The 25,963-nt window shown below is 62.3% G+C and overlaps 2 protein-coding genes and 3 long non-coding RNA genes across 9 annotated transcripts in view; 4 read left to right on the top strand and 1 right to left on the bottom strand.

The window, feature by feature from the left end:
- Positions 1-9,699, top strand: part of PPP1R12B (protein phosphatase 1 regulatory subunit 12B) — a 166,974-nt gene extending 157,275 nt beyond the window's left edge. For all 4 annotated transcript variants that reach the window (XM_061161132.1, XM_061161131.1, XM_061161130.1 and 1 more), the window contains one exon: positions 5,403-9,699. In XM_061161132.1, coding sequence (XP_061017115.1) covers positions 5,403-5,489 — 87 coding nt within the window. In that variant the 3' untranslated portion in view covers positions 5,490-9,699. The remainder of the gene's footprint in view (positions 1-5,402) is intronic.
- Positions 9,700-10,306: 607 nt separating this feature from the next.
- On the top strand, positions 10,307-13,897 carry LOC133069487 (uncharacterized). Its single transcript, XR_009695889.1, has 3 exons — positions 10,307-10,420; positions 12,071-12,201; positions 13,682-13,897. It is a non-coding gene; the product is annotated as an uncharacterized LOC133069487 (long non-coding RNA).
- A 23-nt stretch (positions 13,898-13,920) lies between these two features.
- Positions 13,921-17,377, top strand: LOC133069485 (uncharacterized). 2 transcript variants are annotated; one of them, XR_009695887.1, is made up of 5 exons: positions 13,921-13,946; positions 14,473-14,627; positions 15,210-15,879; positions 16,772-16,906; positions 17,154-17,377. It is a non-coding gene; the product is annotated as an uncharacterized LOC133069485 (long non-coding RNA). The 2 variants fall into 2 exon arrangements; XR_009695886.1 differs by lacking the exon at positions 13,921-13,946 and having other exon boundaries at positions 14,375-14,627.
- SYT2 (synaptotagmin 2) lies at positions 14,181-23,252 on the bottom strand. The gene is made up of 9 exons (XM_061161127.1): positions 23,125-23,252; positions 19,043-19,231; positions 18,036-18,202; positions 17,371-17,490; positions 17,070-17,237; positions 16,748-16,915; positions 15,179-15,296; positions 14,668-14,801; positions 14,181-14,387 (listed from the first exon to the last, which is right to left on the bottom strand). Exons 1-9 carry the CDS (start codon positions 23,126-23,128, stop codon positions 14,181-14,183), a joined length of 1,275 nt encoding a protein of 424 aa, XP_061017110.1. The 5' UTR covers positions 23,129-23,252.
- Positions 17,759-21,454, top strand: LOC133069486 (uncharacterized). The gene is made up of 3 exons (XR_009695888.1): positions 17,759-17,884; positions 18,118-18,147; positions 18,909-21,454. It is a non-coding gene; the product is annotated as an uncharacterized LOC133069486 (long non-coding RNA).
- Positions 23,253-25,963: the final 2,711 nt, after the last annotated feature.

The raw sequence follows: 25,963 nt of genomic DNA, 5'->3' as shown, positions 1-25,963 counted from the left end.
CACCGCCTGCCGCTCAGAGCGTGCCCCCCCCCCCCCCAAGGGGAGCACGTCCATGCGCCAGTCCGCAGGGTGGGCCTTGGTTCCTCAGGGGCTCTGCCACTCTTGAGCTACACTGTCTGGGGCTGCTGTCAGGGCACTCGTTAGGGAACGGGCCGGCGCTGGGGAGGCGCGTGGACACGGCCCGAGCTAGGACCCTGTAAACAGGGCCTTCAGGAGCCAGGCCTCATCCGCTCCAGGCCAGGCTGCCATCTAGTCCGGAGGGGAGCCCTCAGGCCGCAGCTGAGGCAGCTGGTTCTGTCTCCTCCCTTCCGCCTGCTGTTCCCTCAGCGGGGTCACGAGGCCTTCTCTTCTCTGGATCGAGGTGGGCACATGGGCGGTGCCCCACGAGGCCCGGCTTCTGTGCCAGCCGGCTGGAACCCAGTGGGGCCTGTGCATGACTGTCTGCGCCCTGGGCAGTAGGCATGCTGACCGGAACCTGGCTTTTCATGCGGCCACCCTGTTCTCACGGCCAGCCGCGGACCCTGGTCATACCTGCACCCTGTTCCCTTCATACAGAAGCTCAGGCCCTGCAGGCGTGGTCGCGGGGGGCGGGGTGACCTCCAGGGAGCCCCAGGAAGTGGGAGGGGCTCAAGGACAGGTGGGGCTGGGGCCGGTTTCCTGACTCCAGCCCCCGAGGGGTCTGGCCCGCGGGTGTGGGCTGTGCGGCTGTGAGTGCCCGAGCCTTGCTGGCCTTCGCTTGGAAAGGTAGGTATCTCTGGCTCCCCCAGGGAAACCACACGCGGCTGGGCGGGAGGCGGCTGTGTGTCCGCCTCTGCGGGCACGCAGGTCAGCGTGCCTATGGGCCTGAGAGCTTGGCCAGGGCAGCCGCCACCTGGCTCAGTCTCCTCCCCTCCTCCCCTCCATCCCCGCACCCCCGCACCCCTCCCTGTACCTCCTCCCCTCCCCCATCTCCTCGCCCCTCCCCCATCTCCTCGCCCCTCCCCTCCCCCATCTACTCGCCCCTCCCCCATCTCCTCACCCCTCCCCTCCTCACCCCTCCCCATCTCCTCACCCCCTCCCCTCTCCCATCTTACCCCTCCTCCATCTCACCCCTCTCCCATCTCCTCACCTCCCTCCCACATCTCCTCAAGTCTTCTCCCCCATCTCCTCACTCCACTTCCCTCCTCTCCCCTCCCCTCCCCTCCCCTCCCCCAGGCGCTGGCATGGGAGGCTCTGCATCCTGTCCCTGAGGACACTGCTCTTGGAGTTCTGTTTTCCTGCTCTGGAAGCATCCCTGGCTGACCCTGGCCCCATGCTCGGCTGCTCCCTGCCACGCCTGTTCTCAGCCCTGCTCCCTCAGCCACATTCTTCCCCTCGACCCGCCTGTGCTCATGGGTTCTGAGAGTCCTTCTCCTAGTTGAACGCCGCTCTAGGAGGCAAGGACCACTTCAGGGAGGGACTGTGACTGCCGAAAGCGCTGGTCCTGTCAGCCCCAGGGAAGGGGCAGCACTGTGGACTGTCCACGGGTCCTTGCGCCTGGCCCCACGCGCTGCACCATGACCCCACTCACCCTCTCGCTGAGAGGACCCCCTGGCCTGGCCCTTCTGGGCTCCTGGGAACCGTGGGCCGCCCTCCCACTTCCCAGGTGGCGAGTCTCTGTCTGTGGGTCAAGAGTCAGCATCTGTCTGCGTGTGTTTCCTTTTCAGCATTTCCCCTTCGTGCTGCCTCTCGTTTTCTTCTTTCACTCATGAAAAACTATAGCCTCTCTGACCTTCCGATTCTGTCCTTCCCCTCTGCGTAGGCAGAAACCCTTCTCTGGTGCCTGGCGACCTGTCTGTAGTCACGTAACCCACAGGTCATCGCCTCCATCTGTGAAGTCCGTTCTCGCAGCGAGACCGTTTTCTCCCTCTCAAAGCTGATGGTCTCAGCTTCAGGCTCAGAGGCCTGGTGGGAAGGGCTGGTCCAGGCAGGATCCTGTTTATCACTGGCCGTAGTCCTTTACGGGACGGCCATGGGCGCGCTACCCTGCTCCATCCACCCCACTGTCCCGGGTGACCGCTGGACGGGCCTGGCGCCGGCCACTTGTCTGCCTTCTGAGACAAGGTCCCAGCCCTGAGCCAGGGCAGGGGGCAGGTCTCCACCCTGGCTTCCAGGCAGCAGAGCAGGCCTTGCTGGGGCCGGTGTGTCTGGGGAACGTCGGGGCCTGCTTCAGGAGCACCTCCCACAGGCCTCACTCCACTTAAAATGAAACATGAGGGAGGCAATAAGAACCCAGAGAGGAAACAGATGGGAGTTGGGATCCAAGTTCTTGGGAGGACGCGAGGAGGGGGCAGCAGGGCAGCCCTGGACACCAGCCCCCAGACTCACCTCTGCTCCAGCCAGCCCCCAGCCCCACCTGCCCACCCGCCACCTTCCACCTCACCTTTCCTTCCTTGCGTGCAGACCAAAAGCAGAAACAGTCATGTGACTTCTTTGTCCCACTTCTCTCTTCTCTGGCCTGTCCTGTCTGTCTGTCCGTCCGTGTCTCACTCTCTGCAGAACCTCCACCAGCTAAAACAGATTCAGACCTTGAAGCACGTGAACGAGCAGCTGCAGGCCGAGAACCGGGCTCTGACCCGCGTTGTGGCCAGACTCTCGGAGGCCGTCGAGGGCTCGGACCCCCAGGGGCTCTAGTCCCGCCTCCCCCCCCCCCCCTCCACTCCAGGCACGTTCCCTCTGTTGTCAGCCTCGGGCTCTGCATTTGCCCCCAGAGCCTACGCGTGTGGGGTCTGTGAAGGTTGGTGGTCTGCAGGCGTGGGGCAGGGGCCTGGCCTGGGCCCTATTGAGACTCTTCCCTCAAGGTGGCCACGCGGGTCCGTGGGTCCTGGCCTGTGTGTGAACACCTCGGGGAGATCGGGCTCTCGGTCAGCTGTGACCCCAGTGCAGCCTGTTCCCTGGAGCAGTCAGGTCAGGCCTGGGGTGACTGTGACCAAGGGCAGGGGCTGCAGGCTCAGACGCCCGGGGCTGGGTCCCACGCGCTGGTCAGCCTCTGAGCTGAGGTCCGGGGTGTCTAGAGCTCCTCGCCTGTTGTGTGTGCCCAGAGCGAGCTCTGGGCAGGGGCTCTGAGCCTGCTCCTCAAAACCCACCTCCCGCACTGGGTCTTGCCTTCTCCCGTCTTGGGGTCTGTGTCCTCCTGCCCATCACAGGTCTGGGTCTGGGGCAAGGCCCCCTCCCATGGCCAGGCCCTCCCTGACAGGGCCACAGGCAGGTGGCCGTGAGCGGTCACCGGAGGACCAGGGACCACGTCCACTGGACTCAGAGGCTCTCCCTCATATGGTCTGAAGACCGGCTCACGGTTAGTGTGTTTCCTGCCAAGGTGGCCTGAGCGGTCCTCCCTGCTGTGCAGTCTCACTCTCTGAAATGAGTTTTTAATTTCCAGCAACAATATAATCAGTCCCGACTGAGGCCTGCTCTTCTTTCTGTCTGTCTGCTGTACCTCTGGGTCAGTAGCTGGCAGCTAGCACCCGCCGGGTCTGAACCCCCTCCCCCCATTCCTGTCAGGCATGCTGTGGGTCCCCCCACCGGGCAAGCAGCCCCTGGCCTCCTGGGAAGGTACATGAGGGCCACGCTCCACTCAGGGAGATCAGCACTTGACTCGGGGTGAACTGGGCACCCCAAAAGATGGCCCAGTTTTCTCAGTCCCGCCCTCTGGTGCAGAAGCTCCCTGGCCTGGCTGGGGCTGGACCCCACGCTGGCGGGGCTGGGGACCCCGGGGCCGGTGGTCATCTGTGCGGGCCCATGCCAAGCTCTGTGCCCACACGTTCCCGTTCAGTGAGAGACCAGTCACTGTTCTTGTGGGAAGAACTGAGTCATCTGAGTGAGAAGTGACTCGCCCCAGGTCACTGGGAGAGTGTGGGGCAGGCCGACCTCTGCTGTCTGAGCGCCAGCCTCTCTGGTCGTTTGCACCCCTTCCGTCCTTTCCAAGGGTTCCCGAACTGTCAGCAGAAGCTCGGGTGGCTGAGAAAGTGCCTCGGCCTAGTTTTCCCAGAGAATCGAGTCTTAACCTGGAAGTGAATCTCCCGAGAGTCGAGGCCATGTTTGTACATGTTTTCAAAAGGGGCAGTTCAGACCCGACCTGAGAGCTGCTGGCGGTGACATGGCCGTTCCCACATGGAGCTTCTTCCCGCCCAGAGCCCGCTGTGGAAACATGGCCTGGGCGTCTGCCGGCAGCCTGGGAGGGCACGTCAGAGGGCCTCTCCCAGCCTCTTGGCCCAGGCGTCTGAGCAGTTGAGGCTGAGGGTGGGCAGGGATGCCGTCCAGGCTCTGATGGGGCCGGGGTGGGCATCGTAGGGGCGCAGAGGATCGCTCTGCTCTGGTGTATCTGGATCAGCGCCCTCCTACATGCCACGCCATAGCTGCGGGCCCCTCGGAGTCCCTGCTTTGTGGGGGACCAGGGCAGGGGCGGGCCTTTCTAGATACAAAGTGATAAACCCAGAGAAGAGAGCCGGGTGCCTGATGTGGCCCCGTGTCGGCAGCGTCAGTGTCGGCCTTCCTGTGAGGGGCTGTGCATGGACGGTGATGCTGGGCTCCTGTCCACATCTGTGGCCGTGAGGTTGGCTGTATTCCAGCCCCAGAGGCCGTCCTGACACTCCAGACACCTCTGTTCTCTACCAGCGCTTCTGTCTGCGATCCACACACGTCTGTCTGCGACTTAACCTGCTTCATCTGTAAGGGGCTGAGGGGACAGTTCCATCCTTTGCAGGGATCACACTGGCCCCTGAGTGTTACCAGCAGAGCCAGACCTGGACCCAGGAACATGGCCCAACAGGGGCTATAGACCTGAATGACTGAGCAGAGGACATTTGCCCTGAGCGGATGGGAGTAGAGATTTCAGTTGTCCTCGTGGTGAACAGGTTCTCTATTGCACCCCGCCTCCCGTACCAGCCGCGTCCCTGCGGGGCCATCAGGGCGCTTGGACCCCACGCCTCCGTGGGAGCGCCCGGCCTGGGCTGGGGGCCGCTGCTCCCTTCGTCCCACAGGTCGAGCAGCCGGGTGTGAGGGTCCAGGGCTGACGGAACAGCGCGTCTGCCCCCCACGGCAGCCCCGGCCCTGTGCGCCACAGCCCCGGGGGCCGCAGTGGTCCCGTTCCCCCGGCTGCAGCAGTGGGACCCGCACGTCGTCCTGTATGTGTGAGCGGAGGCCCGAGCTGTGCCCCCCGCCTCCTGCCTCCCCCACCACCCTCTGAACGTCTGTGTCCCTAGCGTGTGCCTGCCCCAGATTCTCCGACCAGAGTGCTCCCGGGGAGGACGCAGGAAAGAGTCACTTGCCCAGGAAGGGGAGAGGGTGTCCCTGCCACGGGGCCGTGAGCTGACACTGGTCACCCTCACAGAGGGACGGGCCTGCGGGGGTCACGCCAGCCTCACGCCTCTTCCTCTGCCCCACAGGTCCTGACGGAGCTCAAGTCCGACAACCAGAGGCTGAAAGACGAAAACGGAGCCCTCATCAGAGTCATCAGCAAACTGTCCAAGTAGGCCCGGCCGGGGCTGACGGGGGGCTCGTGTCCGTGTCCGTGCCCGTCTGTGCTCGCCGGCCGAGCCGGGACCTGCCTCTGCTGTCAGCCGCCGCCGTACCCTCAGCGGGCCCCCAGCACCCTCGCCGGCTCAGACAGTTCCCATCAAGGCACCACGGCGACCCTCAGCGACTGGGCATCCGGAGGCGGCTTGGGGTTGCCAGGCCCGCCTCAGACCCGGCCTCCTGCCACCCGCCCGCTCGCCCATGTGGCGCCTGACCTGGGCGGTGAGCCCCCCGCACCGAGAGCTCCGACCCCGGGACGCCCGGTCCGAGGTAACGGCGGCTCCGTGAGGGGCCCGCTCGCCCCTGCCTCTCAGGACCTGACTTTGCTCTGAGTCCACGCGGAGATGCTGATGGTGGCGGCGTTTCCACCAGCCTCCTGGTGACGTGACTGTTGCAGCGCCCGCCCGAGCTCGGGTGACCGCGTCTCTTAGGCCCACGCTCATACCCCGTTTCTGTGCTGGCCCTGTCCTCCGTGTGTCCCCGCTGCGCGTGCCCGGGGTGCAGACGCTGGCCAGGCCCCGCGAAGCCGGGCCGGGCTCTCAGCCCGCCTATCCCCCCGTCACAGCAGCTGCTTCACCAGAAAACCTGCCTCGGTTCCCTTGACCTGATTTCCCATCCTGAGGGCTTGTGAAGGGCATGGGGCGGGCTGATGGAGGCGGACGTGAGTGGGGTCCATGCCATCGTAACAAGGAGCCTCCAGGACAGCTGACTTGGTGACTGTTGGCGTGTCTGGGGAGAGGCACTCGCTTGCTTAGGAGCAGCAGTGAGTCCAGGCTCTGGCAGGGGCAAGGTCCCGCTCCATAGCCGTGTCCAGGGACCCCACCTTGGGTCAGGGAGCTTTGGGGGTTGTGCCTTGATCACTGGAAAGTTGGGAGACGCTGATAGCCAGAAAGGTTCCTGGTGGGAGCGGAGGTCTTCCTGAGGCCCCCTGTGACATGCCAGCCCTGCCGTGCATAGTTGGGGACCCTGAGCTCCGTCCGCACATGGCCTGCTCTCCTTGCTCACTACTCGTCCCGTCACAGCCTCCTCCCCCAGACAGAAGCCTGGACGGACCACCCCCTTGGTCCAGCACAGAGTTCGGGCGTGAGTCCTTGGTGATGCCTTGGTGTCAACACTTACACGTGTGCTTTCTGTCGGAGTTTTGTCCCTCGGCTGGTGTGAGCATGCAGGTCAGCTTTGGGGCTGCTTTTGACATCCAGTGTGAAGTTGTCAGCAGACACTACCTGTCTGTCAGAAACCAGAGTGCCCCAGCTCCTCTGTGGCCCTCAGAAGCTCCCCGTACTCCTTAACCCAGAGCTATGATCGATCAAAGTTCCAGTTCCAGATAGGAGGTCTGTCTTCTGGGGCAAAATTGCTTTCTCAGGGCGTGCAGACCCTCCCCATGCGCACGATGAGGGATCTGACGGTGGGAATGGGCGGGCCAGGGGTGACGCCGCGTCAGAGGAAGCTCCAGTGTTCAATGCAGCACCCCTTTGTTCTGGGGGACCCCGCAGGGGCCCTTGACTCTGACCGCTGACCCAGGCACGGGGCTGGCTCTCAGGAGGAGGAGGCTGAGTGGGAGGGGTCACCCTGCCCTTCTCGCGTTGGGCAGAGTGGGCAGAGGGGCTCCGGCTGGGCCTTCTGGGCCACGGGCGCCTCCTGCAGCCCTCATGTGTCAGACAGGCCCCAGCTCGGGAGGGCGGGCCCTGTGGCTGGTCTCAGGCCTCACCAGCTCACTCTAGGAGACCATGAATCAGGTCTCCTTCCAGGCCATGCGGGTCTAAGGTGGTGGCCAGGGCCTCCTCACTGCCCCTGGGGCTCCACCTCGTCACCGCAGCGCCTGAGCAGGAGGTCAGCGGCTGGGAGGCTCCTCGTCATCGCTGGTTTGCGGTTTTCAGGGAGGCCGCCTGTCCAGGCCTGATGACCAGGCCTCCGGCTGCAGCCTGGCCACTTCGCCATCCCGTCCCTGAGGCCGCTGCTCCTGGACGCAAGGACCGGGGCCTCCGGCTCCCCCTCCTCCCGCAGGGCCTTGGCTTCCCCCTGCCCCCACCGCCTGCCTCAGGGAGGGGTCGGGCTGTCAGAGCAGCCCCCCGCCCCACCTGAGTGTGGGCTGCCGGGATGGACCCAGCAGCCCGTTTCCGCCTCTGGTTCCCAGCCAGGCTGCTGGCGCAGGGGCCCGACGGGGTGGGCGCTGCTGCGGGTGCGAGGCAGTGGGGACAGCACGGAGGGGCTTCCCGGGGCTCCAGCCCGCATGCCTCTGACGGGAAGCAGGGAGGGCCCAGCTCCACCCGGCGGGGGAGCCCTGGCGCCCCCGCCTCTGGCGGTGGGCGTGGGTGGTCCTCCCGGTCAGGGCCCAGTGGGCAGCACCGAGCGCTGTCCCCATGCTGAGCTTCAGGGCAGGTGTCAGTACCTGGGAGGTGAGTCCTCGGGCACTGTGAGAAGGCAGGGGCGCGGCAGAAGGAAGCGGCTGGAAGGACAGGGTCGGGCATCGGGGCCTTGGGGCTGGGCCTGCCCTGGGCAGCCGTGCCGCTGTGCTGGGCTGGGGTCGGGTCTTCCAGACCTGAGAGTCCGTGATTTTTTTGATTCCTAAGGAGACCAGATAATTTCTCACACTCAGATTTTGCTTGTTCTAACGTCATAAATTCTTGTTTTCTTCTCCATTCAAACTGTTTAAGTGTTTAGGCGGGAGAGTGAATTCAGCGTGGAGGGCAGTGGCTGTACCCGCTGGTGGCCGGGCGAGCCTCTGGATGAACGGCCCTCCCAGAGCGGGTGTGGCTCCTGGTGGCCCTGGGCCGCGTTTCTCCCCAGCGGCCGCCCGTCTTAGCTCTGCCTTAGGCAGGCAGAGGACCTTCCTGGGTGGGAACCAGCCTCTCCTGGGGGCTGTCGGGACTGCACCCGGGCTGTCCCGGGCCCAGGTCCCTGCCCGGAGCAGGGCTGCAGGATGGAGCGTGCAGCCTCCTTTGAGGACTGCGTCTGTCACCTGTGCTGACTCCTGGGGGCCTGGGAGCTGTCGCTGTCACGGCTCCTGGGGAGTGAGCGGGATCTGGAGTGAGGAAAGGCCAGACAGAGGCGGCGCCGCCTCCTGGGAGGCCGGGCTGGACGGCAGGTTGGGGAGAAGACTGCAGACAGAAGCCGCCGAGAGTCTGGTCCCCCTGAGGGGTGCTGCGCTCGGGGGTCGCTCTTGCTTCCAGCCTGCGTGTAGCGTGTTTGCTGCTTGGAGACGGCACAGCCTCAGCCCGGCTTCCTCCGGCTCTGTTAACTCACTCTTTGCCCCCCGCCGCCCCTCTCCTCTCGGGCCGCTCGGGTTCCTCTGCTCGCTGACAGGGACTCCAGAGTGGTCTTTGCCTTGGGTGGCCGCTTAAGGTGGCCTCGGGAGGCGCCTGTGTGCTTCCGGAACAGACATGCCTTTCACCCTCCCCCGCCCTCATCATCTTCACGCTCAGTCTTTACTTTTCTCGGAGCCCATGGTGCTCAGAGGAGGGGTGGTTTTCCTCGAGTCGCCCCAACTTGGGTTACAAAGCTCCCTGCTGCGCATGTTCCCTGGGCCGGAGGCCTGGCCTGGCAGGGGCCTGGGGGCGGCCCTGCTTCCAGCTGGAGGCGCCTCGGTGGTCTTGGGTGCTGGCGGGGCTCCGGGCTCCACCCTCTCCACCCCACCAGCCATCCTGGGAGGGAGGACCGGCCTCGAGCCAGGCCCCCTGGAGGCGGGGCCCTCCGAGCTCCCGAAAAGCCGGCTGTCTGGTCGGGAGGGAAGACTGTGTCCCCCACAACCCGCCGCGAGGGGCTCTGCCTCAGGCTGTGGCTCTGGTCCCCATCGTCCCCCCCCGTCCCCTCTGCGGCCTTGGCCGACTGGGTGGAGCACACGTGTGAGAACCTCCCTGGGGTCCCCACGCCCCCGCCCGTCACCTCACCCCCCAACTCCTCTGAGACAGCATCTCCGTGTACACACACCGGGGGGACGGGCTCAGAGAGGGGCCCAGATGCACTTCGTGAGCTGAATGTATTTTTATGCAACTTTTGAGTGGCCTTTCAACCCTGAGGTGAATGGTTTTGTTTTACTGGTTGTTGTTATATAGTATTATTAAGTATTCTGTGTTTGAAAGTTTGGGAATAATAATATTCACGTCTGTATGATGCCTGTAAACACAACAGTATTTATAAATGAGTAAATTAAATTGTGTTTTAACTTTGTGATGGTCTCTGAGGTTTAGGAAACGGAGCTCATAGAACCTCACGTCTAGGCCAGCCTGTGGTATTTCTCCCAGCTGGCCTGACCCTGCTTAGTGTCCAAGCTCAGACACGATCGGCACGTTCAGGGTGGCGTCCCCACGTCACTGGGCCGGCCGCGTGGCCAAGGGGCCTGGGGGGCGTCTGTGGGGCTGCCTGGCGTCCGGCGGTGGCCCTGGGGCTCGGGGCCAGGCCCTGGCCTCTGTCCTCCGCAGCGGGGTCTCAGGGCCACCGCTAGGGTCGGGGGAGCCAGAGCCCCTCCAGAGCTTCAGACCGTAAAGGCAGCTGACAGGGTCACCGGAGATGGTGGCGTTCAGCGTGCGGCTGCCCAGGCCTGGCCCTGCGTCCACCCCGTGCTGCCCCCCCCACCTCCCGGTTTGTTCATGCCCTGCAGAGGCCCCGTCACCACACTAGGGGCCGGGAAGTGGGCAAGCGCCTTGTCCCCCGCGGTCGCCCGGCTGCGGTCCGGGGCTCAGGAGCAGGCACAGAGCGAGGGCTCCTCGCGGCCGGCTGTCAGCGGAGACGCGTCACCTAGAGACCCGGGGACCGCTGCGGCCTGGCCGCTCCCTCCCGAGCCCCCCGGCCAGCCTGGAGGGCACTCTGCCTTCTTCTTTTGGAGTCGGAACCAGATGCCCCCGGTGCTCAGGGCCTGCCAGGACCCCCGAGGAGACCGCCACAGGCTGAGGTGAGGGTCAGTGTTGCGGGGGGTGGGGGGTGCTCCCTGTTCCCTGAAAAGCCCCAAAGCCCTGGCCTCAGAGGTCAGACATCTCGGGTTTCTCCCACGAGCTAACCCAGGGCTTGTAGGCGTCGACATTCCGCAGACCCCATGGGCTCAGCCTGCGCGGGTGCCCAGGCCTGCTCCGCTGGCTGGGGGGGAGGGGGTGGCGCACCGGGGATCTGGTCCACCCCTCCTCCCTGAAGGCCCCCCGCCGCCAGAAGCTGCCCTGGGGGCCCCGTGCACCCACCGCCCCCCCTGAGCCTGGTCTGGTCTCCCCAGCCCCTGAAGGCAGGTGCTGAGCCCGGGGCTGGGATCTCAGAACCATGCCCACACCCCACCCAGCAGGAACAAGCGGAGACCCCCACCCCCAGCTTGCTTTGAGCTCTTTTCTTTAATAAGGAGATGCTGCTCGTTACAAAAGAACAAATTGACGAGAGACCAGACAGAGTCCATGGAGGGGGGCGGGGGGCGCTGCCAAGCGGGGGCGGGGGGGGGGCTGTACACGCGTCCTCCTGTGAGGCGGGCTGGGGGTCCCGGTGGGCCGCACGCTGCAGGGGCCTGGGCCTGCCCACCCTGGCCTGGGGGCTTCAGAAGCCGTAGCGCTGGTGCTGGGACAGGAGGGGTCGGGGCAGGACACCCGGCTGCTCTGAGGGTCTGGGGTCCATCCTGCCCACACCCCCTCCCCCGGTTTGTGGAGCGCGGGGGCCATGCCCTGCTGTGGCCTCGGCTGGGGTGGGCACCCCACTCGGGGGCTGCTGGCAGGGCTGCCGTCCTCTGGGTCCAACACGACGGCTCGGGGCTCAGGGTCCGCGGTCCCCCTCCCGCCTCTCTTCCTCCCGAGGGGGCAGCGGGGCGGGGCTGGGTGTGGACAGGGATCCCACACCCCCACCTCAGAGGAGCTGTGGCTGCCCACTCCCGGGGTGTCCCTGCCCAACGGCAGGAGCTGAGCGCACCTGTTTTCCAGCCCGGGGCCCCGCCCCCATCCCCCCAGCGTCTCAGAAGCAGGGCTGTGTGTCCACCCAGGGGGCATCGGGACCCGACCACAGGCCCAGCCACCGACGGCTCCCACGCACCCGGGCCGTCTCCACAGGCCCCCACATGGAGCAGGGCCGGGGGGACACTGCTGGGGCCCCACCAGGAGCCCGGGACACCCGTCTGTCCTCGGGACGCGGGGCGGGGGACAGCAGGCGAGCCCTTCACAAGTGTCCTGAGGGGAGCTGGTCAGAGGGGCCAGGGGCTCCGAGAGGGCGGCCCTGGAGACCCCCGTATGGCTTTTCAGTGATTCAGACAGTGGGGGGAGGAGCAGACCACACGCAGGGCGCCAGGGCAGCTCTGCCCACAGACGTGGAGCTGCGGTGTCAGGCCGGCCGTGGCCGACTCCCTGGGCGTGGGGAGCTGGGGGAGACGCGGACTTCACACACGGGGTCAGGGAGCAGCTCGGGGGTGTGAGGCGGAGCTGGGCTCTGGGGGCGGCCATGCGGCTGTGGGCGCGGAGCTTGGCATGCGTGGGCGGGGCGGGGCGGCGTGTGCATGGCTGGCCGCCCTCTTGTGCAGCTGAACGCGCGTGGGGGCAGAGGCTCGGCTGGCTTCAGAAGGCTCCTGTTCTGTCGTCTGCAGGTCACAGGATCCCCTTCCCAGCACTGCAGCTCGAAAACGGGTACAACCCTGGTGACCTGTCTCTGCCCCCCAGCTGGCGGGGCAGGAGTGGCCGCAGGATGAGGCTGCCCAACGCCGGAGCACAGACACAGGTCAGTGGGTGCGGGAGTGTCCCGGCCATCGCTGAGGGCAGACGCGCACATTGTTACTGGTGGTTTGGCTGAAACTCACATTTAACTTGGCATCTGGCCTCCGGGGCTGAGGGCCACCACCGTCAGGCCCGGGACCCCTCCGTGTGTGCCGCAACCGGGTGGGGGGGGTGGCGGGGGGGTACAGCCTCTCTGGGGGGGCCAAGAACTGACCTGGACCCTGCAGGACCCGGGGGGGTGGGGTCTCCTCCAACCCTGCTCCCCGCAGCCCCCCACGGGGACCCCAGCCCTTTCTGTGGGGCCCAGAGCCCACCGCAGCAGGAGCGTGTGTGGTCTCGTGGGAGGAGGGGCTGAGGCTGTGCTGAGACCGGCCCTGCCCCCACTCCCATGCCCCCAGCCGGGAGCCCCTGCTTGGGAGCGGGGAGGAAGCAGCTTGCTGCCCCCTCCGGTTTCGGGGGGCCTGGGTTTCACTTGTCACTCTCGGCCCCTCCATGAAAGGCACCCCTGCTGCTGCTTCCCTCTTGGCGACCTTCACTCCAGGGAGGGGGGACTCCGACCCCCGACACTCAGACCTGGGGCAGGACCCTCAGGCAGAGACAGGAGCACGCGTGCATCACCAGCAGACACGTCTGCTCAGACGGCTCCTCTGGGCCCGGCTGGCACCTGAGAGGACCCTGCTGCCCCCACCCCGCCCCTCAGCCAGCCCAGCGTCCAGGCTCAGGACCCCCAGAGCAGCAGGCGCGTCAGGATGGAGGCCAGTCCTGGGCACAGGGAGGGGGGGCCCTGAGGAAGCACCGAATCCCACCGCTCTGTGGTCACCCACCCCTGAAGGCAGGGCTGCCCCCTTCCCACCTGTGAAGAGGGGCTCCCCGGGACGCAGGCCCTTGAGCACGGCTGAGCCCCCTCCCCATTGCACGCATGCGCAGCAGGGCCCCGGCGTCTTCCTCCGGTGGGAGCCTGCCTAGCACGGCCATCTGCCTGGGTGGGGGACGCGGGATGATAGGGGAGCAGCTCCGGGCCCTGGGCGGCCGCGAGGGTAGGAGGGAGCCCGCCGGGGGTGGTGGGGGCTGCCGCTCCTGCCCAGGCTATGGGTGGGAAGGAGACTCCATGCACACAGGACTCACGTATATATGGCTTTTTATCAACACTGGGGAAGGGGTGAGCAGTGAGCCAGCATGGGGGCCCCAGGGGATGACAGGAGGGCCACCCCTGAGCGAGCTTGGCCGGCCGGCCACCACCCCCCTGCTCACCTGGGCCCAAGGACGGCCTCCTCGGGAAGCCCCCACATCTGCGCAGACCACGCTGCTCCACTGAGATTAAAAGAGGAAACGGGCATGGGCAGGAGACTCCGCTCAGCGCTTGTCCCAGACAGGGGCCAGCACCCGCGTCTCCCACCAGGAGGCCAGGCTCGAGCAGGCCTGTCGCGAGCTCCCTGGGAGGGGGCCCTTCTGTGTCTTCACGGTCTGACATCTCCCGTCCACAGGGTGAGGTCGCAGGACGGACAGACCCCCTGTGAGTCCAGCCACCAGCTCAGGTCCGTGGTGTCCCCGAAACCAGCCCGAGGGGTGGTGACTTCTGCACAGTCCAGTCTCCACGCCTTGCCTCCGAAGCAGCCACTCACGGCGCCCCGCCCATCCAGGAGCCGGAGTGCCGGCCCTGTCTGGAGCCAAGCAGTGCTGCCGTCTCGGGGGGCCACACGCTCAGGGAACGGGAGAGGCTGCACTGCCGGCCGGGAGCGCCGCCTCGGGGTGAGCCTGGGGTGCAGCTTCGCAGGAGTGGGGCGCGGGCATGCAGCGGGGACAGCTCCCGGGGCGGGCCGGGCGGGCCGCGCCACCTCTGGGGGCCCTCCTCCCACGGCCGTCGGAGGGGAGGGTCCTTATAAAAAGGGGACGGGGACACGACCACACAGACGGGCCGGGCGCCTCGCGGGGGCACGGCTGCGGCGCCCGTGGCTCGGTCTCGGCGGCGGCGCGGCCGCGGCCCTACTTGGTCTTGCCCAGCAGCGCGTCCACCTCCTCCTCGGGTTTGAGCGAGTGCCACTGCGCGATGGGCCGGCGGGGGTTGGCCAGCATGTCCGACCAGTGCCGCAGCTCCGTGCCCGTGGCGTTGCTGCCCACGAAGATCTTGCCGATGGCCTCGTTCTTGCCCAGCTTGTCGTAGTCCAACACGGTGACCACCACCTGCACCTTCTGCGGGAGGCAGGGAGGGAGGGAGGGAGGGTGGGCAGGAGTCCGCAAGCGGCACGCCCCAGCCTCCCCCCCTCCTTCCACCCAGATGGTCCCGTGGAGCCCAAGGGCAGACCCCTCCTTGCAGAGTGACAGAGGCCACACTTGAGAGGCCCGCCGCCCACACCAGGGGCAGCTCGGGAAGCGCCCAGATCCAGGCCCCAGGGTGGCGGCCGTCTGTTCACCCGCCCGCGGGGCTCAGCGGTGAGCCCCGGCCCCGTGTCCAGCCCCACCAGCCCTGCACCTGGATCTGCTCGAAGGGGATCTCGAAGCTGAAGGACTCGTTGAAATAAGGGTTCAGGGTCTTCTTCTTCACCGTCGTCTTCTTCTTCTTGAGCCTCTTACCGTTCTGCATCAGGTGGATCTTCACGTAGGGGTCTGTGGGGCGCAGCAGGCAGGCCCTGAGCCCACCCCGGACCGCCAGCCCGGGCCAGGGTGGTCACAGGCGTTGCCCCCACGACCCGCCGCAGCCTGCGGCTCAGTGAGGGGCGAGGGGCTCCTGGTGACGTCTGTCCTGGGCCGGGGACACACCTGGGACCCACCCCACCCGTCCTCCGACCTGGGCAGTGAGACATGCATGCCGGGAACCGGCCTGCCCAAGGTGACTCGGACCCCAAGCACTAGCGGAATCCAGGGCGGGCGGTCAGCTCTCCGGCCCAGCAGAGCCCTGCAGCCCCTTCCCGGGGTAGCCTGAGGGCTCGGGCCGCGGGTGGACCTCGGGCACCCCCGGTGGCGGCCAGCAGCCCTGCACGCACCTGAAAGGCCGCCCACGTCCATCTTTTTCAGGTTCTTTGCCTCCAGGATGCAGACGGTGAGCTTCCCGGCCGTGGGCACGTAGCGCAGCGAGGTGCAGATGTCGCCCAGCTTCTCCGGCTGCCAGGGGAGCGGGGTCCAGGTCATCTCAGCAGCCGCCAGCACGGCTGACCCCTTGGGGCCTCGGCCAGGGGCAGCCCAGCCCTGCCTGTGGCGGGCAGACCCTGGAGCTGTGGGCACCGTGCCGGTGGGGCCCCGGAGGCTCTGAATGGACGTGGGGTCCTCCCCGGGCTGAGCAGAGGGGGTAGGGCCCTCCCCTGTTCTGATCACAGCCGTCCCGCCTGCAGCGTGCGAGGTGGTTTTCAGAGCCCCTGGTACCTCTCATCTGGTGTTAGTGCCACAGGGCAGGGGCCTCGTGACCAGAGAGGAGGACGGTGGTCTCCGCCACTGCCATGGCTCGGAGCCGAAGCGTCTCAGAGGTGGCCCCGGGGGCCAAGGCCGGCCACCTCCCCCGCACCCAGGGGCTGGGTGACAGTCAGCTGGTGCTCGGAGGGCAGTGTCTAAACGGAGGCTTTGTGCGCAGTGGGCGCTCACAGTCAGTGAGTGTGCAGCAAGTGCTGCAGCCGCTCCCAGGAAGACAAGCCCCCTGCTGAGAACCCGCTCAGACAGCGTGGGCCTTCCCGGCGGGCACACAAGGCCCCAGGTGGGTCGCTGGCCCTAGGCGGGCACAGAGCCTCGGGGGAAGCAGGAGCACCTGTGGCCTCACTGGGCGGCTGACCCGCGGGGCCCTGCCCCACCCGCCCCGCGCCCGCCTCACCTCTTCCTCCTCCCCGCCCCGCAGGCCCCCTAACCCTCACCAACTCCTCCTCCCCGCCCCGCAGGCCCCGCCCCGCGCCCGCCTCACCTCCCCCCCGCCCCCGCAGGCCCCGCCCCGCCTCACCTCCCCCCCCCCGCAGGCCCCGCCTCACCCCCCCCCCCCCGCCCCCGCAGGCCCCGCCCCGCGCCTGCCTCACCTCCTCACCACCCCCCCCCCCCGCAGGCCCCGCCCCGCCCCGCCTCACCTTCCCCCCCCCCACAGGCCCCGCCCCGCGCCCGCCTCACCTCCCCCCCGCCCCCACAGGCCCCGCCCCGCCCCGCCTCACCTCCCCCCCCCCGCAGGCCCCGCCCCGCCCCGCCTCACCTCCCCCCCCCCCGCAGGCCCCGCCTCACCTCCCCCCCCCCGCAGGCCCCGCCCCGCGCCCGCCTCACCTCCCCCCCGCCCCCACAGGCCCCGCCCCGCCCCACCTCACCTCCCCCCCCCGCAGGCCCCGCCCCGCCCCGCCTCACCTCCCCCCCGCCCCCCGCAGGCCCCGCCTCACCCCCCCCTCCCGCCCCGCAGGCCCCGCCCCGCGCCTGCCTCACCTCCCCCCCCCCCGCAGGCCCCGCCCCGCCCCGCCTCACCTCCCCCCCGCCCCCACAGGCCCCGCCCCGCCCCGCCTCACCCCCCCCTCCCGCCCCGCAGGCCCCGCCCCGCGCCTGCCTCACCTCCCCCCCCCCCCCCCCCCCGCAGGCCCCGCCCCGCCCCGCCTCACCTCCTCCTTCTCCCCGCCCTGCAGGTCCCGCCACTCCTCGATGGGCTGCCCCAGGTCCACCGTGTTCATGGGCACCTTCACCTCACCGATGATGTCGTGCTTGGAGAAGCGGTCAAAGTCGTAGATGGCCATCACCAGGGTCTTGCCACCCAGCTCCTGGTAAGGCACCTGCAGGGCACAGGCGGGATGAAGGGGTCAGGGCAGCTCCGGGGCGTCTGGAGGCTATGGACACGGCAGAGACTCGGGCTCTGGTCCCCGCCGAGCTGTTCTGGGCCTGGGTCATGGCCCCGGACACGGTCCGCCACGCCTCCCCGCCTGTCACCTTGAAGGTGAAGGTCTCGTTGAAGGCGGGGTTCAGCGTCTTCCGATGGACTTTGGTCTCATATTTCTTCTTCTTGTCTGGAAGGAGGAAGACCTTGACGTAAGGGTCCGAGGTGCCGCCCATATCCAGGGCGGGCAGTTCCGCGGCTTGCAGGACGCCCACAGTGAGCTGTGAAGACAGCGGGCACCCGTCAGCCCCCCAGGCCCCAGGGAACCGCGTGACCCCGGGAGGTGGTGACCCGCCTGAGGCCGGCACAGCACCCGGGCCTTCCCTGGAGCCGGCCCGTGTCCCCGCCCCCCACCTGGTTGGCCTGGAAGTCGTAGTCCAGGGAGAACTGCAGCTTGCCCAGGTTCTCGGGCTCCTTCTCCTCCTCGCCCTCGCCCTCGCCCTCCGTCAGGCCCGTCTCTGCATCGTCATCGTCCTGGGGGGCTGAGAGAGCAGGGACCATCAGGGACAGACGGGGGGGGGGGGGGGGGGGGCGCCCCCATGCAGAGCCCTCCCCGGAGCCGGTGGGGGCCCCAGTCCTCCCTGGGCAGGACGCCACCCTGGGCAACACGTACCAGGCGTGTGGGCCGGGTGTCCAGGCCGGGCGCGTCCACAGGGAGAAGAGAGGAGAAGGTGGTGAGAAACGCCGCAGCACAGACCAGCCCACGTGGAGCTGGGGGCTGCCCTGCACATGGGCCCCCACACGCATCCTGAGGCCTCCCGGGTCCCCCCCACGCACATGCTGAGGCCTCCCAGGTCCCCCTCACGCACAGGCTGAGGCCTCCAGGCTCAGCCCTCCTGCCATCCTCCGCACTGACTCCTTCAGCAAGGTGAGGTTCCCAAAAGGAGACACGGGGACACCTCCGAGCTCTTTCTGGCCTGGGCCCCCCCGGGAGATGGGCAGAGAGGAGCCCAGGTCCCCGTCCCCCTGCGGGCTCGGCCTGGACCAGCCCTGCTGGCAGCGCAGCCCAGCCCCCCTACCTGGCCGCCCCGCATGTCCTTCATGTTCATGGCGTTCTTGGCACCCTTGCCTTTCTCCTTCTTGTTCTTCTTCTTCTTGCAGCAGCACTTCTTGCAGATGCAGAAGCAGCAGGTGAGCAGCAGAAGGCCCGTGACCACGGCGATGGCGATCAGCGCCCAGGGGGGTACTACCCATGGGGAGATGGGGTCAGCGGTGCCCGCCGGGCAGTCCACACCCCATAGTTAAAACCCAGCCGGGCTCTGCTGAGATGTGACTGGCTCACACGGAGGATGGGACGGCCCTCGTCAGCCCTGATGGGGCTGGGGGCAGCCTTCGTGTGCAGTGCTGAGAGGGTCGAGCTCCTTGATGACCTCGGGGGGCATGCGGCTGGCCCTCGGGTGTCTCCTCACCATTTTCACCAGGAATCCATGAAGCAGTTAGTGTAAGCCGGCCAGTTGTGTCCGAATCTTTGTGACCCCATGGACTATACAGTCCATGGAATTCTCCAGGCCAGACTACTGGAGTGGGTAGCGACTCCCTTCTCCAGGGTATTTTCCCAACCCAGGGATCAAACCCAGGTCTCCCGCATTGCGGGCGGATTCTTTGCCAGCTGAGCCACCAGGAAAGCCCAAAAACACTGGAGTGGGTAGCCTTTCCCTTCTCCAGGGGATCTTCCCCACCCAGGAATTGAACCAGGGTCTCCTGCATCGCAGGTGGATTCTTGACCTACTGAGCTATCAGGGAAGCCTTAGTGGGGAGGGTTATCTTGTAACAGAACTATTTCAAAGTGTAGCTGGAAGACTTCATCTTTAGGTTTCACGTTTTCTTCTAAGTCGTAAGAACATTCTGCCCAGGGAGGTGAGGGCTCATAACCCCCTTGTTCCCTTCATTAGTGACAGACCACTCTGCTGCCCCCACCACCCCCGGTCCTGAAGGCGATCGCCAAATGATCCAGCCTAGAGCCCAGATGTTAGGAGAGCCCACAGCCTTCTCACCCCCATGGCCCGCCCAGCACAGGGACACTCACGAGGGAGCTTGACGATCTCGTTGAAGAACCTCTCCTTGAGCATGGCAAACACGTCCTCCTTGCCCTCGCCCGCACCCCCGCTCTCTGTGGAGTTGTCTGCCGGGCCGGCGGGCACGGTGGTGGTGGCGGGAGCCACCATGGGCTCCTGGTTCCTCTTGAAGATGCTCCTCATGGTGGCAGAAGGAACAGCTGCGGGTGAAGGGGGCAGGGTGAGCATCCCAGAGGCCCGAGCGCAGATGGCTCTGCCCACAGACTGCGGAAGGCTCTTCCAGACGCTAAGACTGTGGACAAAGGCCGGATGTGACAGGCCCACAGCAGACATCCTTCTGATGGTGAAGAACTGCAGCCTCACCTCTAAGATCAGGACGAAGACAATGGTGTCCACTCTCGCCACTGTTACTCAACATAGTATTGGAAGTCCTAGCTACGGCAGTTAGAGAAGAACAAGAAATAAAAGGAATCCAGATTGGAAAGGAAGAAGTAAAACGGTCACTGTTCACAGATGACGTGATACTATAGAAAATCTTAACAGTGCTACCAGAGAACCACTAAAGCTAACGTTGCACAAAATTAATATACAGAAATCCCTTGGTTCCTATACATTAACAACAAAAGAACAGAAAGAGAAGTGAAGGGGAAAATTCCATTTACCATCACATCAAAAAGAATAAAATACCTAGGAGTAAACCTACCTAAGGAGGCAAAAGACCTGCACTCAGAAAACTATAAAACACTGATGAAAGAAACAAAAGACAGACAGATGAAGAGACACGTCGTGCTCTCAGAAGAATCAATATTGTCAAAATGACTCTACTGCCCAAAGTAATCTCCAGACTAAGTTCAATGCAATCCCTATCAAATTACCAATAGCACTTTTCACAGAATTAGAACAAAAAAAATTATAATTTTTATAATTTTGGAACTTACGGAAACACAAAAGACCCCAAACTGCCAAAGCAATCTTGAGAAAGAAAAATGTAGCTGGAGGAATCGGGCTCCTTGAATTCAGACTAAACTACAAAGCTACAGTCATCAAAACAGTATGGTACTGGCACGAAAAACAGAAATCTAGATCAGTGGAACAGGGCAGAAACTCCAGAGATGAACCCGCTCACCTGTGGGCACCTTATCTTTGATAAAGGAGGCCAGCCAGAATATGCAATGGCATAAAGACAGCCTCTTCAATAAGTGGTGCTAGGAAAACAGGACACCTACATGTATAAGAATGAAACTAGAACACTTCCTAACACCATAACACAAAGTCAACTCAAGATGGATTAAAGACCTAAATGTAAGACCAGACAGCTATAAAGCTCTTCAAGGAAAACATGACATAAGTTTGACATAAATTGCAGCAAGATCTTTTTTGACCCATTTTCTAGAGTAGTAAGAATAAAAACAAAAATAAATGAGATCTAATTAAACCTTAAAACTTTTGCACAGCAAAGGAAACCATAAGCAAAAAGACAACCCACAAAATGGAAGAAAATATTTGCAAAGACTGACAAAGGATTAATCTCCAAAATATACAAATGGCTCATGTAACTCGACATAAAAAAATTTTAAAGGGGGCAGAAGATCTAAACAGACATTTCTTCAAAGAAGACATACAGTTGGCTAAAAAGCACATGAAAAAATGTTCACCATCAATAATTGTTAGAGAAATACAAATCTAAACTCCAGTGGGGTATCACCTCACACCAGTCAGAATGGCCAGCATCAAAAAGTCTACAAACTGAATCCTGGAAAGAAGGGAACCCTCCTACACTGTTGGTGGGAATGCAAATTGTTACATCCACTATGGAGAACAGTATGGAGGTTCCTTAAAATATTAAAGACAGAACTACCACATGACCCTGAAACCCCGCTCCTGGGCGTATGCCTGGAGAAAGCCGTAACTTGGAAAGACACGTGCGCCCCGGCGTCCACTGCAGCAGTGCTCACAACGGCCAAGACGCAGAAGCAGCGTGAACGTCCGTCAGCTGCAGTGGGTAAAGAGGGCGTGGTGCGTGCACGCCGTGGGGTGTCACTCAGCCCTGCAGAGGACGCACTGATGACCCGGAGAGGATCATACTGAGTGAAGTCAGTCAGACAGAGATGAATATATCACTCGTGTGGAATGTGAAAGAAATGGGACAAATGAACTTATTTACAAAACAGAAATGTAGTCACAGATGTAGAAAATAAACATGGTTAACAAGGGGGGAAGGGATGGGAGGGATAAATTGGGAGATTGGGACTGACAGATACACACGGCCGTGTGTAAAATAGATATACATATAAGGACCTACTGTATAGCACACGGAACTACTCGACACTCTGTAGGGACTTATATGGGAACGAATCTAAAAAAGTGTGGCTCTCTGTGTATTATAATAGATGTGATACACCTGAAACATGATACTGTAAATCAACTACAATAAAGTTTTTTAAGCTTTTCTTTACTTAATCCCTTTAAGTTCAAGGGTACTTCAGCAGTAGCACCTCGGGAGCAGCGGCACCCCTCGGCCGGCATGCGCCCCCAGGGCTGTGCAGAACCCCCTTAGTCACACACACACCCATTTCACAGAGGCAGAAACAGCCTGGGCACCCCCTCCCTTACCCAGAGCGCACAGACCACGTGGCTTTCCTGAATCTCATTCCACCCGAGTACACCACCCAGGCGAGGAGCCAGCTCACAGTGAGAACCGAGCCTCCTCCCAGACCCACACACGGGCGCCCATCCACACCCACCCAGGGTGGGTTTCAGCCTCTGGTCCAGGAAGGCGGCACCCACATCCAACCCCAGAGTCGCCCCCTCCCTGGGCTAAGTCGGGGTCTCGCCAGCCCTGCCCCCTCCCTGCAACAGCACGTTAACTTCCTGTTCAAATGAGTCACTCAGTTTTGTGTGGCTCTTTGTGACCCCGTGGACTGTAGCCCACCAGGCTCCTCTGTCCATGGGATTCTCCAGGAAAGAATCCTGGAGTGGGTTGTCATGCCCTCCTCCAGGGGATCTTCCCGACCCAGGGATCGAACTTGTGTCTCTTGGCAGGAAGGTTCTTTACCACCAGCGCCACCTGGGAGTGTGGTATTCTGCATTTTTCATGTAAAATTTTGTCCCAAGTATTTTTGTTTATCATGACAATTTTCCTTTTCTTACTTAAAACAGCTATATAATGCCCAGCTCCACAGTAACATGCACCCCATTTGTGTAGTCATCCCCTGTTTGAGCTTGGGTGGCTTTCAAGTTCTTGCTGCTAAAGTATTCTTGTGATGGTCTTCATTTAAGGTAATGTTCTTAGGAGTTTTTCAACTCTGCTCCCCTCCCCTCCCCTCCCCACCGAGCTATTTCTGCTGCTCAGAATAGGCCCCTGAGGTCAGGTGGGGCGGACACCGGCCACAGCGGGCACCCAGGGGCGCACCCCTGGGGATCCAGGCCATCAGACAAACAGCACAGGAATTTTACCATTTCCCCAGCACCCAGGGTTCTGCTGAGGGTTTCAGAGCCTCCTCTAAGAGCCCATGTCCTCGGTGGAGGCAGCGCGGCCACCCCTCGGCGGGGCCGCACCCCACTCACTCCCCAGCTCCTTCCCGTGCTGGTCCGACAGCCCCGACCGACCCGGAAACGCGCCCTGAAGAGCGGGCGGAGCCCCCCGGCCCTCCCTCCGGGCTGCAGCAGCCCCTGCCCTGGCCCCTCCCCCACCCTGCCGTCCACGACCCTGCCCCCCGACTTTAGAGGCTTGGCTGAAGGCGGTTCACACCCACGCCATCCACTCACTCGACGCTTCCATCTGGTGGTTCAGTATATTCAGAGGGTCGTGCGGCCATCACCACGACCCAGTTAGAACGTTTCCACCGAAAAGGAGCCCCACTTCCTCACCTGCCACTCCCCGCTCCCTCCCTCCTCCCAGCCTGGGCACCATGGCCTGTATGCAGACTCCCCTGTCCTCACGTCTCACACAGACGCAATCACACCATAGGGGACCTGGCGTCCTGCTCCCCCCACAGCACCGTGTCCGCAAGGGCGCCGCCTGGAGCCGCCGTCAGCACCTCATGCCTCTCTGTGGCCGAGGAACATTCCTCCACACCGCTCACACATTTACCCATTTATGGACATCAGTCACTTCCACTTTGGTTTCCTGAAGGATGCTGCAGTAAACATCTCTGTGCTTTCACCTCTCTGGGATAAATGCCCGTGAGTGGAGCTGCTGGGTCATACGGGAACTACATTTGACATTTTAAAGAACTACCAAACTTCCCCGAGCCACTAGGGGGATCAGCATAGAAGTTCCTTAAACTAAAAACCGAGTCACCACATGGTCCCGCAGTCTCACTCATGGGGATATATTCAGACAAAACCTTAATTCAAAGAAGATGCATGCACGTCTGTGTTCACAGCAATGCTACGCATGACAGCCAAGACACGGAAACCACCTAAATGCCCCTGACGGAGGAATGGGGGAGGAAGACGCGGTGCACACCCTCAGTGGGGTACTCCTCAGCCACAGCGAAGAAGGAACTGACGCTACTTGCAGCCATGCGGGTGTCCCTAGAGATCATCACAGTGAGTGAGGCAGAAAGACAGCCGTCGCTAATGTGTTATCACATACCACTCATGTGAAATCTGACGTATGACGCAAGCGAACCGATTTACAAAATGGAAACAGACTCACGGGACACAGAACAGACTTGCGGCTGTGGGAGGAGAGGAGGGCAGGACGGGAGTCTGGGGTAGCAGGTGCCGACGTTCTGTACACAGCGGGCAGACCAGGCCCCCGCACCGCGCAGGGACCACGCTCAGCATGCTGCGGTGAATAATAACGGAAAATGATGCTTTACAAAAGAGTATATGCGCGTGTGTGTGTGATGTGTGTGTGTGGTATTAGAGATACCAAGGGAACATTTCATGCAAAGATGGGCACAATAAAAGACAGAAATGGTATGGACCTAACAGAAGCAGAAGATATTAAGAAGAGGTGGCAAGAATACACAGAAAAACTGTACAAAAAAGATCTTCACAACCCAGATAATCACGATGGTGTGATCACTCATCTAGAGCCAGACATCCTGGAATGTGAAGGCAAGTGGGCCTTAGAAAGCATCACTATGAACAAAGCTACTGGAGGTGATGGAATTCCAGTTGAGCTATTTCAAATCCTAAAAGATGATGCTGTGAAAGTGCTGCACTCAATATGCCAGCAAATCTGGAAAACTCAGCAGTGGCCACAGGACTGGAAAAGGTCAGTTTTCATTCCAATCCCTAAGAAAGGCAATGCCAAAGAATGCTCAGACTACCACACAATTGCACTCATCTCACACGCTAGTAAAGTAATGCTCCAAATTCTCCAAGCCAGGCTTCAGCAATATGTGAACCGTGAACTTCCAGATGTTCAAGCTGGTTTTAGAAAAGGCAGAGGAACCAGAGATCAAATTGCCAACATCCACTGGATCTTCAAAAAAGCAAGAGAGTTCCAGAAAAACATCTATTTCTGCTTTATTGACTACGCCAAAGACTTTTGACTGTGTGGATCACAATAAACTGTGGAAAATTATTCAAGAGATGGGAATATCAGACCACCTGACCTGTGTCTTGAGAAACCTATATGCACGTCAGAAAGCAACAGTTATAACTGGACATGTAACAACAGACTGGTTCCAAATAGGAAAAGGAGTACGTCAAGGCTGTATATTGTCACCCTGCTTATTTAACTTATATGCAGAGTACATCATGAGAAGCGCTGGACTGGATGAAGCACAAGCTGGAATCAAGATTGCTGGGAGAAATATCAATAACCTCAGACATGCAGATGACACCACCCTTATGGCAGAAAGTGAAGAGGAACTAAAAAGCCTCTTGATGAAAGTGAAAGAGGAGAGTGAAAAAGTTGGCTTAAAGCTCAACATTCAGAAAACTAAGATTATGGCATCTGGTCCCATCACTTCATGGGAAATAGATGGGGAAACAGTGGAAACAGTGTCAGACTTTATTTTTTGGGAGCTCCAAAATCACTGCAGATGGTGATTGCAGCCATGAAATTAAAAGACGCTTACTCCTTGGAAAGAAAGTGATGACCAACCTAGACAGCATATTGAAAAGCAGAGACATTACTTTGCCAACAAAGGTCCATCTAGTCAAGGCTGTGGTTTTTCCAGTGGTCATGTATGGATGTGAGAGTTGGACTGTGAAGAAAGCTGAGAGCCAAAGAATTGATGCTTTTGAACTGTGGTGTTGGAGAAGACTCTTGAGAGTCCCTTGGACTGCAAGGAGATCCAACCAGTCCATCCTAAAGGTGATCAGTCCTGGGTGTTCATTGGAAGGACTGATGCTGAAGCTGAAACTCCAGTACTTTGGCCACCTCATGCGAAGAGCTGACTCATTGGAAAAGACCCTGATGCTGGGAGGGATTGGGGGCAGGAGGAGAAGGGGGCAACAGAGGATGAGATGGTTGGATGGCATCACCGACTTGATGGACACGGGTTTGAGTAAACTGTGGGAGTTGGTGATGGACAGGGAGGCCTGGCGTGCTGCCATTCATGGGGTCGCAAAGAGTCGGACACGACTGAGTGACTGAACTGACTGAATTGTGTGTGGTATAGTGTGTGTGCTGTGTGTATATAGAGCACACACCTGCTGGCCGCAGGTCCTGGGTGGGCCTGCCCCACCACGGTGGCCGGGGGAGGCAGCCCAGCTGGAACCCCAGGATGCCCCTGCTTGCCAGATGACGCCAAACAAGTCGCTTTCTGAAACCCGATTTCCTCCAATAAAACCCGGAGAAAATCATACCTGCGTTTCAAAACTGCTGTGAAAATGACAAGAATAAACTTGACGGTGTCCACCTGGAGATGACAGTCAATGCCGGTGATCGGATCCAACCCCAGAGCCCCTGACACGGGCCTGAGCGGCCCGGGTACAGCAGAGGCCCGGCCCACGGGACCAGAGCC

Source organism: Dama dama, chromosome 14 (assembly GCF_033118175.1).
Source record: "Dama dama isolate Ldn47 chromosome 14, ASM3311817v1, whole genome shotgun sequence".
Lineage (NCBI taxonomy): Eukaryota > Metazoa > Chordata > Mammalia > Artiodactyla > Cervidae > Dama > Dama dama.
This window is presented reverse-complemented; position numbering and strand designations above follow the sequence as displayed.